Consider the following 14,255-nt stretch of genomic DNA (forward strand, 5'->3'; position numbering starts at 1 on the left):
AGATTATGGGTCTAAGTGAAACCCCGGTCTTATGTGTCTTAGGAATACCAAAAGCAGTACGAATGTTGCACTCTTTAACGTCTTTAATAAGTCTCTTTTTATCCCCGCTTCCTAGAGTGATACTAGTTTCTATACATTTCCTCACTTCCTTTCTTATTTTATTTATCGGGTTTCCCTTAACCTCTTCGTAATCCTTGTTTTTGAAGCTTTCTTCTAACTTATTATGATATTCCTCCGTCCCCATTATTACCATTTTATTTTCTTTATCAGGCCTGATCAGGTATACACTATTATCTTTAACCCATTTTTCACCTTATGTAACCTTTCCCTGAGTTTTTTGTCTTTTTCCTCTTTTTGTGTCCTACTTTTACCATTGGTTCCATAACCATTCCTAATTTCGTTTTGCATTTGTTCGTCAATCACAGCACGAACTTTTTTTATAATTTCTAACCTGTCCTCTTTTTCACCTAACTTCAACACCATTTTTCCGTTGCGATAATAAATTCCTCTTTCCAGATGTTTTCGCCTTTGATGGCAAACTTATGCCCCATTTTCATGATTTCCCTTAAGGCTTTTGGGGGTTTGTGTGTTGTTAGATTCAACACGTTTTCGCTATTTTCTTCTTTCCTTTCGTTTATTTCCCCTCTCCCTATTATCGCCTGGGGTATTTCTAATTTTGCAATTTTCTTCTTAAAGATTTCCTTATCTTTGACCCTCGCTTTTTCTACCATTCTAAAATGTTGTTCCTCGATATGCTTCCATGTTACTTCATCTAATTGTTTCCCTATCTCCAAGTGTAATCTGTAACAATCTCGATTAAGCCGTTCCAGCTGCCCATATGCTTCCCTTATACATTTTCCTAACATTCTAAATTGCAAGTCTAAATTCAATGCATAATGGAGGCATTGTCGTAATAACACTCCATATTCACTCACGTAAGTAGTTAAATTAATCAATACTATTTAACGTATTTCTTTCCTTTAATAGTGAGTACACAAACAAATCTACAATATGTTATCAATTTAATAAGTTAACTCAGCTGATTAAATGTCCAATTTAAAAAATTAACTAACCAATCAAATGTGTTCAATCGATAAGAGACATGTATTTTGTTTTCACAAAACACATTCCAATGTTCATTTTTCGTGTTTTTGAAAGGTGAGAGGTACATTTTCCTACCATGTTTTTAAGAATCTCCGGAAAATTGCTTCTATTGTCAGCCCTATGAACACTGAATGTATCAAATTTGCAAGGAAGAACAACAAAATACCACACATCAAGGACACACAAATTTGGGAGGGAAAAAATAGAAAAATATGCATTAAATTTAGAAAATCGTAATTTTTGGGGAATTTTGAAAATTGGATGCTTCCCACTGGACCCTATATTTGTTGCATGTTGTAAAAGTTTTTTTAAAAAATGTCATAATTACATGTAAAAGTAAAATATATCAGCAAAAAGCAGTGGTTGAAGAATAATATCCATTCATAAGTTACATAAGATATTTTTGGAGAAAAAAATTGACAATTTAAAAATGCATTTGTTAAAAATAGTAACAATAAATACATTGTTTTGTCATTCCAGTATGTCATGTCTTCATAAGTACATAAATGAAAAAAAGGACAGAACTGAATTATCATCTGTAGTTTTCAAGAAATTATGTGATAATTTTGCCATGTGATGGTTGTTTCATTTGAAACCATGTCTGGAAATGCATAATCTAGGTGGTTTCATTTGAAACTAGCCATCTGCTAATGATTAAATGTTAACCTATACTTCCTATTCAAGAAAATAAAGTTCATTCAACATCATTAAAAAAGAAATTATAAGAAGATGGTTAAAGAAAAAAGTAGAATTTCCATGCCCAAATCCTGGAACATGTAAAAAGTAATTGATTTCCTGACTTTTCCAGGGTTTTGGATGTATTTTCAAAATTCCCTATCTTTATTAGAATGTCCATGTCAGTGGGAACCCTACTCAAAATTCAGTTTCATGCTGCAACTCCACATAAAATCAACAAAAATGTAAAAAAAAAGTGATACTGGAAAAAAATTAATTTTTCATTGCATGAATATTAAATGTGGCATCCCTATAAAACTTAACTCCACAACAATTTAATCTGCATACTGATAACAAACAACTCACAGTGCCAGTTGGGCTCTCAAAAATTCCAAGTTTTCCTCCCTCCAATGCACAGTAGAGGTTCTTCATGAAGTCCTTCTGAATGGAATATGGCTCGAACGGAAACGGAAATTCATCTGGGGGCTGCAGAGGCTCATCCTCTGTGCTGTCCATCTTTCACTACCTACAACAAAATCACATTTGAATGATTAAATCTGAAAGTGGATGCTTCATACCTCTCCAATTATTTTTTATCTATATTCAATACACAAAAAACTAATTCAACCAAAATGATTCTGAGTTCTTGTTTTAAGTCCACATTATGCACAGATAGGCTAGTTTAGACTGGACCTACAGTTTAACCTTTTAAGTCCCGATCGGCCATGTGCTGACCGATGCCACTTTTGGCCACAGTCCCGGTCGGTCATACCTTGACCGATGGAACAGAACCTTCTTTCGTTGCCTTGCAACCCTGTTCATTTTCTATGCTCATGACTCGAAGTGCGTGGAACTTGAAACCAAGAGTCGATATGCATCGACAGCGACGCTGGTGCTCTTCAACTCCCTAATGACGTCAGCAGCAGCTGCTCCTCTTTGTCGACGTAGTAAAAGAGTTATCGAATGACAAAGCTCACAGAAGTGAGTTGACGCCGTTGTAAATGCTTGTTTACAATGGTTATTTATAATCTCATTCCTTGCAGAGAAGCGACGTATGAGGAAATGAAATCGTTTGTCTATTGTTTTCCTTCTCAACATGCCGAAGCAGGTCATGGTCAGAGGGGAAGGGAGCATTGTTGTCAAAAGTGTTTGCGGTGATATCCTTTCAGCGGATGAAATGGACTTTGCACAATGCTTGCTTCAGAAGATGAAAGGGGCAGAGTAAGAGGTAGTATCGGGGCTAAAAATAACTCATGTAATTTTTCCAGCTGACTGTCCCATTTATTTTTAAAAGGACACTTCATTTGAGTTCACAGAGGCGTTGCAGTAATGTCGTGTGCATAGTTTTCGTATGTTTGCAAAAGGAGTGACATATTTTTTTTGTGTTTTGATTGTCGTGGTAGTGTGTAATGAGAGGTATGTTTTTTACTGTTTTTTTGTGTGTGTATGTTGTGCGAACATGAGTTCGGTTATACGGCTGGAGGATTTGGAGCGGGAGGTAAACAATATACTAGATGGTTTTGACACACCTGGGGAATTGGAAAGCGACGAGGAGTTGCGGGAAATTGAACAAACGTGTTAGTTTCAGCCTTTGGTAAGTTTTTATTTTTACTTCCAATTCCATGTATGTATATTTGAAATTCCTGTCTTTTTTTAAAAAAATAATATTGTGCATGTTGCCAACCCTTGTCGAAAATAACTCATGCACTTTGTTTCTTTTTAATTTTTTTCTTCGGATGGCAAAAGACATCAGGAACAAAATAAATATTGAATTATAATGTAGACAAGTGGTTGCAAATAGGACACAGAATTTGATCATAGCATTACACACACAATATATACTGTAACTCTATTAATAACATTATTCAGTACAGTGTATCAATATTATAAAAGGTTCAAAAGTTGTTAGACTAAATATTGGCAAACAGAAATCTAACCATGTTAAGATGTGTGTATTCAATGATTAGTTCGGAACTTGTGCCATCAGGCGACAGAAAAAAAGTTCTTCAATAAAGGAGCCTGTGCATATATATATATATATAAAGGCCGCAACTATTTTCACCAGGTGGTGAGAACAGCATATAAGGCTATTTTTACCAGGTGCTGAGAATAGCCTATAAGGCTATTTTCATCAGGTGTTGAGAACAGCTTATGGGCTATTTTCACCAGCAAAAGTAATTACCTGACCAGAGCATTGAATCGGGTGTCCGAGAAGTATTTGTATGAAAACAAAAATTAACTGTATCCGCTATATGCAACATAGACATGAAAAAATGGTACCAAAATGTTCGTAAACTATTCAAGTTTATTTTGTTTCAGGTTTCTGTAACGTTGCAGTAGTGTAGCAGTGCCAGTGTCCAACAAACCGGAAATGTACACAAATCAGGAAAAAGCTGAGTGTGTCCTGTGGTTTCACGAGAGCAGGTCACAAAAAACAGTGCAGAGACATCGTACAGAAAGGTGCCACCCGATGTTAGAAGCATTTAGTCGTGGTATGACAATTCAAGACCACAGGATCTGTTGCTGACGCACCGAGAAGTGGCCGACCATCAACCTCAGGCGAAAGGGTGGAAGATGTCGGAGTGGCTTTTGTGCGCAGTCTGAAGAAATCCGTGCGTACAGCCTCACGTGAATTACAGATGCCAAAAAGGTCTGTTCACGATGTGTTACACACACGTTTACTGTTTCGTGCATACAAAGTGCAAATCCTGCAGGCTTTGTTGCCCAATGACGGCAAACGTCGGTATAACTTTGCGGTGAAAATGTTATCACGCATTGATGCTGATAATGGATAATCTGGAACGTGTTGCTTTCAGACGAGGTGGTCTTTCATGTCAGTGGTTTAGTGAATAGACACAACGTGCGTATCTGGGTTAAAGAGCCCCTTCATGAGGTGAGGGTGTCGACCATGGGACAGCCCGAAGGTGAATGTTTGGTGCACGCTGCTGCATGACAGAATTATCGGACCATTCTTTTTCTGTGAGGACACCGTAACATCTGGAGTGTATCTCGCAATTGCTAGGATACCACCTAGATGTTATCTTTCAACAAGACGGTGCACCGCCACATTGGAGTGTGGAGGTTAGTTCCTACCTTGGTCAGACATTTCCTGGTCAAGATGGACCGACAGCGTGGCCTGCACGATCTCCAGACATAACCCCTTTAGATTTTTTCTATGGGGTTATGTGAAATACAATGTCTACAGAAATCCTGTATCCGATCTTGCAACTCGGCGACAACGGATAACCCAAGTCATCACATCGATCCCTCCTGTGATGTTGGCTAATGCATGGCGAGAAGTTGAATTTCGACTAGATGTACTCCGTGCTACCAAGGGTGCTCACGTGGAGGTATATTGATTTCTTTCCTATTGCCAATAAAACTTGAATAGTTTCCGAACATTTTGGTACCATTTTTTCATGTCTGTGTTGCATATAACGGATACAGTTAATTTTTGTTTTCATACAAAGACTTCTCGGACACCCGGTACTTTATCATATTTTTTTTTACATTCATCAGCAGTATTGAGGGCCTTCCTGATGTCGTAGTGGTAACTTCTTCACCTTTTAATCAAGGAATCCCTGGTTCGATACACATTGGAGGCACACTGTTGTCCGGATCCCATTTCAAAATGTAGGTACAGTCCCGATTAGCCTAACTGTGCATAAAGTGGACTTAAAGGCTCCTTGGTCTCTTTCTACACCCTCGATTTCCCGCACATTTCAAATATTTTCATCACAAAAATTAGTTTTTTATAACAAAGGGTGTATCAAAATTGCGCGGAAGGTAATTTTTTAGATCTACGTGCTACGAAACTTACGTTTCCTTAATATTAAAATTCCTTACATATGTAACATCCATACGGTTTTTTAGGTCCATCATGGATTCATGTCACAGGCGCACATCTTCAAACCAACTTTTTCATCTTATGAGTGACTTGCAATGGGATAATTTGCGATTGCGATATGTTAATTGTGTGATGTATTGGCGGGGAGTGTAAATACGTTATCTTGTGAAACATCATGCACATTTCTTTTTTTTTGGCAATTACAGGCTGTAAAAGGGAGGGTTGTATTTCCTGAATGACTTGTGGGATGGGATAATTTCAAACTTCTTATTTTTATGATGGAATGTAAGGAGAGGGTAGTATTCTGTGGAAAAGGACAAAAGACTTTTGACATACAACTTACTTCTCTTTTGGACTTCCAAATTCAACTTCGACCCGCAATTCAGCGCCTGCCCTTCGAAAAAAAGAGGTAAGTTACCTTCTGAGGTTAAATTTGAGTCCTCATTTTTTGGAACATTCATGTGTCAGTGCGGAAAATAGTGTTGGGGCAGGTGACTCGGCCAGTTTTTAACATGCCTTCCACAGGGACTCTATAGAGAAAGGCGGGGCCGCGACAGCGGGGCGGTAGGTTAACTACCCCAGAGGCAGAGCCCGGAATCGACAGCAAATTTCATGGCATTTCTTATGGCATAGGACTGAAAAACCGACATTTACATACATCCATCGGTAGTGTGCAACGAAACTAACATGGCTGCAAGTAGACTTCCACCTCGCAACTTCAAACGGCTACATCTTAACTTTAAACAGCTGTACAGTCGTAAATACATGTTTCCGCGCTACAGAATTTTGTTCTTCACAATTGTAAACACACATAAAAAAAATTAAAAAGTCCTTGCAAAATCGAGGGTGTAGAATGCGACCATGGACCAGACTTTTAATTTAATTTGCAGTAGGCCTATTACCTAAGTTACTGCTAAGGAGTTAATTTAAATTTAAAATTGGCGCAACTACTACTGTCACCAGGTAGTGAGAATAGCGGAAAGTGCTAAGACCAGAAATTACATGATCTGATGTTGGAATTATTTACAGAATTTTAATGCAAACAGCCCTAAACTTGACCTGGCTAACCTAACAATGAAAGCATTAAATACCGCTTCATACTTACGTCATGTGACATATTACCAGCACCAATTCATATTGGAATATCGTGCGGTATTTTTCCACCTTCATAGTGTGCAGAAAAATTACGGTAGGTAACAGTAGGGTAAGCCGGAGACACATTAAACTCGGTTGTTTTCAAATAAAAATCATTGCTACTTACCTCATATGCATAGCGGAAGATTTTTGAAGCTGGCCATAACTTTTTTCCATGAAAAACACGTTACTTTTAACATTATAATCATTTATTGATCGGCGGGCAAATCTTGAGTCACGTTGTCTATTGTCAGCTGATATGCAGTATCGTCAGCTGATGTGCAGTGTTTCCAAACATATGAACCGATAAATGCTGCACAAACTATTCACAAAAGGTTTTTAAGCGAAAATTGAGGCTAAACTGTACTTTACGTCCTTATCAGCATGGTGAATGCTTCTTTGCGTTCGCGGTGCGCCGATAAATGCCGCACAAACTATTCACAAAAGGTTTTTAAGCGAAAATTGAGGCTAAACTCTACTTTACGTCCTTATCTTCATGGTCGAGGTATGCCTACGAGGTTAGGTTAGGCCTGTTAGGTTAGGTTCCATTAGCACTCATTTCACCCCTAAATATGTGCTTCATTATCTAAACAATTCCTTAGTATGTTCAATCACGCATATCCGGACAACATCGGTTTTTCTCGTATTACTCTTTCAGGAAATTTTTCCTACCTTTCGGATTTACCTTAAATTGGAAGAAAAACCCCGCTCACACGTCATCTTGTAAAACTACCGCGTGGTTGCTACACTGTGAGGGGGTTACATAACCGAACGCACGGAACATTTGATTCACGTAGTCAACGGTAATGGCGGCACGAGCTATCGCACAACGGAGATGCATGATTGACGAACAATAGCTTATTCACAGGCAAAATACGTAGCACGATTCCAAAAAACAATATCTCCGGCTTCAGAAAGTCCTCAAGAACACAATTCCGTAAGTACTTTCTCGTCTTTTCTCCTGTAAATTTTAAGAAATCCGTCTCCGGCTTACCCTACTGTTACCAAAATTACTTGTTGTTGCCCATACGAAAATAAATGCACGCCGAGATAAGCTTATAGAAATCAACTAAAGAATGCACACATACATTTAGTAGGCCAGGTTGTAGATCATGCAAAAGCGCGGTTTAAAATCTGGTGAAAATAGCTCTAAAGCAGTAAATAGAAAAGATAGCTTCACCACCTGGTGACAATAGTCACTCCGATATAGGCATACTAATGTCTTAAATTTGAAGTAAATGGTGTTATTAAAATCAATTTAATTGTGCATACATACGAACAGAATAGCCTACTACATATTATGCAACAACACAGTATGTATAATGTTTAAATACGTAATCGTTGGATTTTCTTGGCTGTACGCGATGCTGGATTAACGAGTTGTATGGTTTGCAGTAAAATCGTTCAGTATTTTACTAAATTTAATTTAATAACACTAAACTCTATTATTGACACGATAAATAAACTTCATGGAACAGGACTGCCACGGTAAAAACACATTACAATAAGTATTGTATTAATTTTGTAATAAAAAAAAGCGCCATAACATAAATCTCAAAAGAGGCAGAAACAGTATTTCTGCCTTCGTACTTTACACAATGAGGTGTACGTTAAAAATCATTGTCATTCGTGTCAAGTAATGAAATCAAACGCTCGCTTAGAAAACTTCTTCATTTTTCACCTCATATTAATTACCTTATTTATGTATTTCTATTGCTCCGCTGTGATTATCCAAATTGGAGATGGTTCCCGCCGTCGACGTATGTGCTAAAACAGTAAACAGCGATTCGCATCGCGTCGCTTCTTTGGGCATCGCAAGAACGCACACATATGATATTACGCTCACTTGTATTGAAAGATGTCTCTTGGTATGCATTCAGTTTTTTCTTCTTCTTTTTTTTTTATATGTATGATATTCCTTACTATACGCAATCAATCTATTAAAGACTAGAAATATGGTACCAATGGGCCTGGTCAAAGCAAACAAATGTAGGTGGCAGCACCCAATATTCCTTGGGCAGCACCCCTGTTGTGTCCCCACGCTTTTGACCGGCAATTGTTCTCCCATTTAAATACATGGGGAATTTGATGCCGAACGTGCTGCTATTACATTAAATTGGAAGTTTCATATCATCTTAACCTCAGAAATGATGTCTGAATATGATAGTTGAATAATCAGTGGTGTAAGAGTAAGACTTTTGAAAAGACGATCGTCAACAACAGAAAATATATCGGAACTCAAAGAAGCCTTAAAATTTTCACAGCACTTTTTTACGTCACTTGTAATTTTCACAATTTAAGTGATCTATTGTTGAGAATCCGGTCAAGAATAATGCATAATAATTCCGCGGGACTGTACTTTTATTTTTATAGTTTTTGTTAATAACTGACTTTTTTCACGTGATATAATAAGTTACTTTTCCACGTAGCTAGTAAATATGGTCTTTTGTTTTATCACGGTTTTATATACACACATTTATCGTCAAGAATAGTTATTACATAAAATATATTTTCTTCTGTTTCATGTCTCGCAACCTCTATGGCTATCTTATTTACAGGTATTATCATTTTTAAATTGTTGTTACCAAGAAAAAGATGGACGAAAATACGAGGGGAGAATATCTGCTTAATACAATGAAACCATACGTCATTAAATTATCGGATAGGAGCACGTATCCAGAGGGGGGCTCGAGCGCCCTCCGAAATTTTTCGATTTACACTAGATAAAACGAGGTTTCTGGCTTGTGTGTGTGAAATAAAATATTGTGATTATAATTTAAGGAGAAATTTGATTATCGAGGAAAGGCGGAGAATGTTCTAGAAACCTGAGGGATATAACCCTGTTATTGATAATATTGTATGTAAACTTTTCTTACTCTTTCGGTGTTGTCGCAACGAACTTGAGCATTATTTAAAGATTTGTCAGCATTTGGAAGTTGCACAACAAAACACTGTTGAAGGTAGCGCCATGAGTCGGGCGATTCGTTGCATTACTACAAACAAAAGTGCGGAACATTCTAGAATATAATATGGATATGAATACGCGGATTCAGTTTCACAGTTGGTCTGTACAACAGAATAATTCAATAAGACTTCACGATTAGTGATCAGTCAGTGTCCATTGACAGTTTTATAAAGCCCCTATCACACGGAACTGAATTTCTATTTGGAATGCTCTAGTTGACGCTGGACTGGCTACCCATTTGTTAGTTTTCGCCTCACACGGTACTTGTTATACCGTACTTGTCGATAGTCTTTCGTTTCCATAATGGCGGCCGCGCGAGATGTAAACAACGTATCACTTCACACTTTTAAAATACGATAACTATCCAACCGAGAGGAATATCGCATCGCATTAAATGGTTTTAGGTAGAGAAGAACGGCGCTGATAAAATACGTACTTTACAACGTTCACTATACACGTATGGAAGAATATTTTAGCTTTTTCAATTGTAAACGTGCCTTTCGTGTTGTATGCACTCGGAAGCTCAGACAAAAAAGGCTACTTTACAAACTCACAGAATATCTTCACATGGCCAAACTTTGCTCTGATTGGCTGTTCCACAGAATCTAGTCGAAGAAGTTAGTAGCAATTAGAACATGTCCTATTCCTCAAAACCAGTCAAGCAGTCAGCCAGGCGGCCATGATTAAAGCCCCTATCACACGGAACTGGATTTCTAGTTGGAATGCCCTAGTTGGCGATGAACTGACTTTCTGGGTAGTAATCATGGCCGCCTGGCTGACTGCTTGACTGGTGTTGAGAAATAGGACATGTTCTAATTGCTACTAACTTCTTCGACTAGATTCTATGGAACAGCCAATCAGAGCAAAGTTTGGCCATGTGAAGATATTCTGTGAGTTTGTGAAGTAGCCTTTTTTTGTCTGTGACTTCCGAGTGCATACAACACGAAAGGCATGTTTACAATTGAAAAAGCTAAAATATTCTTCCATACGTGTATAGTAAACGTTGTAAAGTACGTATTTTATCAGCGCCGTTCTTCTCTACCTAAAACCATTTAATGCGATGCGATATTCCTCTCGGTTGGATAGTTATCGTATTTTAAAAGTGTGAAGTGATACGTTGTTTACATCTCGCGCGGCCGCCATTACGGGAACGAAAGAGTATCGACAAGTACGGTATAACAAGTACCGTGTGAGGCGAAAACTAGCAAATGGGTAGCCAGTCCAGCGTCAACTAGAGCATTCCAAATAGAAATCCAGTTCCGTGTGATAGGGGCTTACTACCCAGAAAGTTAGTTCATCACCAACTAACTAGAAATCCAGTTCCGTGTGATAGGGGCTTTAGATGTAGAGATTCGGGGGGAGGAGGGGGGAAGAGGACATTTTCCTGGAAAGTGCTGAAGTCTACCACTATTAGTACAAGTTTGGGTCCAAAGCTGAAGACATTGCCGACAGTGCAGTGCTAGTTTCGGGTCATGAGCCGAAGAGATCGAAGGTCCCTAAAGTAAATATTTTAGCAGTAATGGGCATTGGAGCATCCTTTTTTTTTTTTAAAAAAAAAAAAAGGAAATAAGCTGCACAGATCGACTGAAAATCTAAGTTTTGAGTGACGATTTATTAGTGACCGAACCAAGTTTCGTGTATGCAGTCCGAGAGTTTCGTGGGTTAAAAATGGACTTTTTAAGTCAACATTTTTGGAAAAACACTCAAACACTAACTACCACAAAGGGGCAGCCATGAAGGCCGAAACTTTTATGAATGTCGAGAAGAGAAAGTAAGAAGATGTTGCAATGTGAAAATTTTAGCGGAAAAAGCAAGCTCGATCATGACTTCAAAACCAGGGTCTCTGGCATATACCGTGCCATTCTTTGTTCTACCAAGTGAGCTACCGAGTCCCCCTTGGCTTCGCTTGATCTTTTGCTGTCCCTGTAGAGCAATGGCACGGTATGCCTGGTGGAGCCTGCATTTTCCGCTAAAATTTCTGCATAGCACATCTCTTGTGTATGCCCAACCGTAAGATGTAGCCTGTTTAATTAACAAGCTCAAGCTCAGAAAAAGAAGATAGAATAAAACTAAGGGACATTCCCACCGGTTGACAAGATATTTTTCTTCTGTGGTCCACACGAGCTGCCGTTTCAAGATGACAATGAGATTGACCCATCAGGTTTCACACCGAAGCTACAAGCTATACTACGTGTCGCTTCAGGATTTCACAAATCGAACACAGGCTTGTGCAGCCTGTCGTGCCGCTACGGTGTGAAAAGTTTCTGTTGATTGGGTCACTCATTGCAAACGACGTGTGTGTGCCTTCGGTCTGAATTCTTCCTAAATCTTGAAGATCCAAGTCACAAGGATGTCCAGTGCATAACAGCTTCGTGAAACGGATACACATACACATTGAGATCGTTTCGGCACAAAAACAAACGTTCGTACATTGCAACACAGGAGTCGAGTGATAAAAAATGTCTCGATATCACGTTCTGAAAGAAGAAAAGAAAAGAAGAAAAAACAGCAGCTTAAACAGTGGCAGATTTAGGAGATAGTTGCTCTCCATATTTGGTCCCGCACTATAGCTTTTTAATGCTAACCTTTGTCTACCAAGAGAAAGTAATCTTTTCTTGCCCCCCCCCCCTCACCGTTTTGGAACTGAATCGCCACGATCGACCTTAAACCTTGCGAGGTTCTATCTATACCCCTGTAAGAAAATGATGTTTAGCCCCCAAAAAAGAATTTCTGGATACGTGCCTGGATAGGACATAATGTCAGTCATAGTGTATAACAATATATATCATGCATTTACGCACTTAATACATTTTTCTTTATAATGTTGGGAGTTTCTTCGATTCCTACCCGCCGGTGAATTACACATGCTCGCAACCAGAAAAAAAGCAAAGCATAGTGTAAAAATCTAAATTTTTGTATTATCGACCCATGGCAGCTAGAGACGACCCAAACGACGTCAGGTTTAGTGTTCTTTGTGCATAAACGTACTAAATTTAGCTTGTTTTCGCAACCATTCCTTTGCGCTTTAATATATCAATTCTTAGGTTCAGGAGAATGTAATTTTCGGAAACTTATGACTGGTTACATTATCTTAAAGCTTTGCTGAACCCATTTATATTAGGCCGAGTCTGCTGTCACGCACGTGTCGGCAGTAAGATAAGCGTCAAATTTGCTCCTACCACGTAATTCGTCTGCTAAGAGGATGTTACAAATCTTAAGAACAGATTGAGACGAGAGAAATGCAAGTTTATGATTAGTGGGAATGAATGTACAGGTTATTTAGAATCTTTTTCTTTAGAAAGCATTTAGCGATATTATTTTAATGCTAACAGAACCTAACCTAACTACGAGAGCTTTTAGGTTTATTATTAGAAGAATGCTAAGGGACATAGGCTAATCTTAAAACATTTTTGTAAAAGTAATCGCTACAACCAAACTATTCTATGCTACAACGTCACAGTATGTGTTACAGACGTAATTCCACACATAGCATGATGAAATCACGATAAGACAAAGACCGGGTCTGCTGCCACGCGCATGTTTTTTTTAGGTTCCAGCAGAAAAGAACGTGGCAGCAGACACTACCTTTTTATTATCGATGTACATGAGGAATTCTTACCTTCATTGAAAATAACGTTTGAATAGCCATCCCATCGCGCTCCAATGTAAAGCTTAGGGCAACAAAATGACGAACGAATTTATTTAGGGACGCAACGGGGTTGGCGCCGCCACTGGAGTCCTCGCAACTAGAGAACTTGTTATTTTTGTATCCAACTCAATGCTATTTTCCTTCGGAAGGGGTAGCTTTAATTATTGTGACAGCAGTTATGAAACAAAATTATGGTGGGTATCGTACATCAATGAAAAGATGAGATTTCGGAGAATACGACTATATATCACACATATCTTACAGAGGATAAGGTAAAGAATAACCGAAGTAAGAAAATCATGCATTTTCAAAACATCCCAGTTCCGAGCACAGCCGAAGTAGAGCCGAACCTCACCCGATCTCAATATTCATTATGGGAAACCTGTGTGGGAAACCGTAGGATTGAACCATTCAACCGACGACGCCCATTGGCTGAGATTTCTTTTGGATCATTCGCTTTACTCGATTTCCTGCTCCATTTATTCTTTACATTCTCATCTGTAAGGTATATGTTATACAGTGTGGCTTAATAAGTTACTTAACACCCTCAGTACAAGGCCACTGCGGCATGGAATTTGAAATTGGCGATGACCAATCGTTATCTGGCCAAGGGGGAACCACATTGACGCCACCCACACGGTCGGCGGCCATCTTGAATTCAACTTCAGAATTTTAAATGGGAAGGGGGTCGTGCGACATATCAAAATGGGCTAGAATTTCACGAGAAATGCAATGGTGAAGGTTTTTTCTACGTATCTTTAACCAGTAAAAAGTTATGACTGAATTCTTGTACCTATTTGCTCCTTTTCGAGGTGTTAGAAAAATGCCTTAAAATTTGTTTAGCGCATCGGTAATGCATCGAGATCAAAGTGACGTCTATG

The 14,255-nt window shown here is 38.6% G+C and overlaps 1 protein-coding gene across 1 annotated transcript in view; it reads right to left on the reverse strand.

Annotated features, from left to right (window-relative positions):
- The window catches only part of LOC145997364 (ATP-dependent DNA helicase DDX11), a 44,644-nt gene extending 36,070 nt beyond the window's left edge, over nucleotides 1-8,574 (reverse strand). Inside the window, exons 1-2 of the mRNA XM_083134324.1 lie at nucleotides 8,456-8,574; nucleotides 2,146-2,305 (exon numbers count right to left, since the gene is read on the reverse strand). Coding sequence (XP_082990450.1) covers nucleotides 2,146-2,295 — 150 coding nt within the window. The 5' untranslated portion in view covers nucleotides 2,296-2,305; nucleotides 8,456-8,574. The remainder of the gene's footprint in view (nucleotides 1-2,145; nucleotides 2,306-8,455) is intronic.
- Between the last annotated feature and the right edge of the window lie 5,681 nt (nucleotides 8,575-14,255).

This window comes from Lepisma saccharinum, chromosome 13 (assembly GCF_977018435.1).
Source record: "Lepisma saccharinum chromosome 13, izLepSacc3.1, whole genome shotgun sequence".
NCBI classification, from domain to species: Eukaryota; Metazoa; Arthropoda; class Insecta; order Zygentoma; family Lepismatidae; genus Lepisma; species Lepisma saccharinum.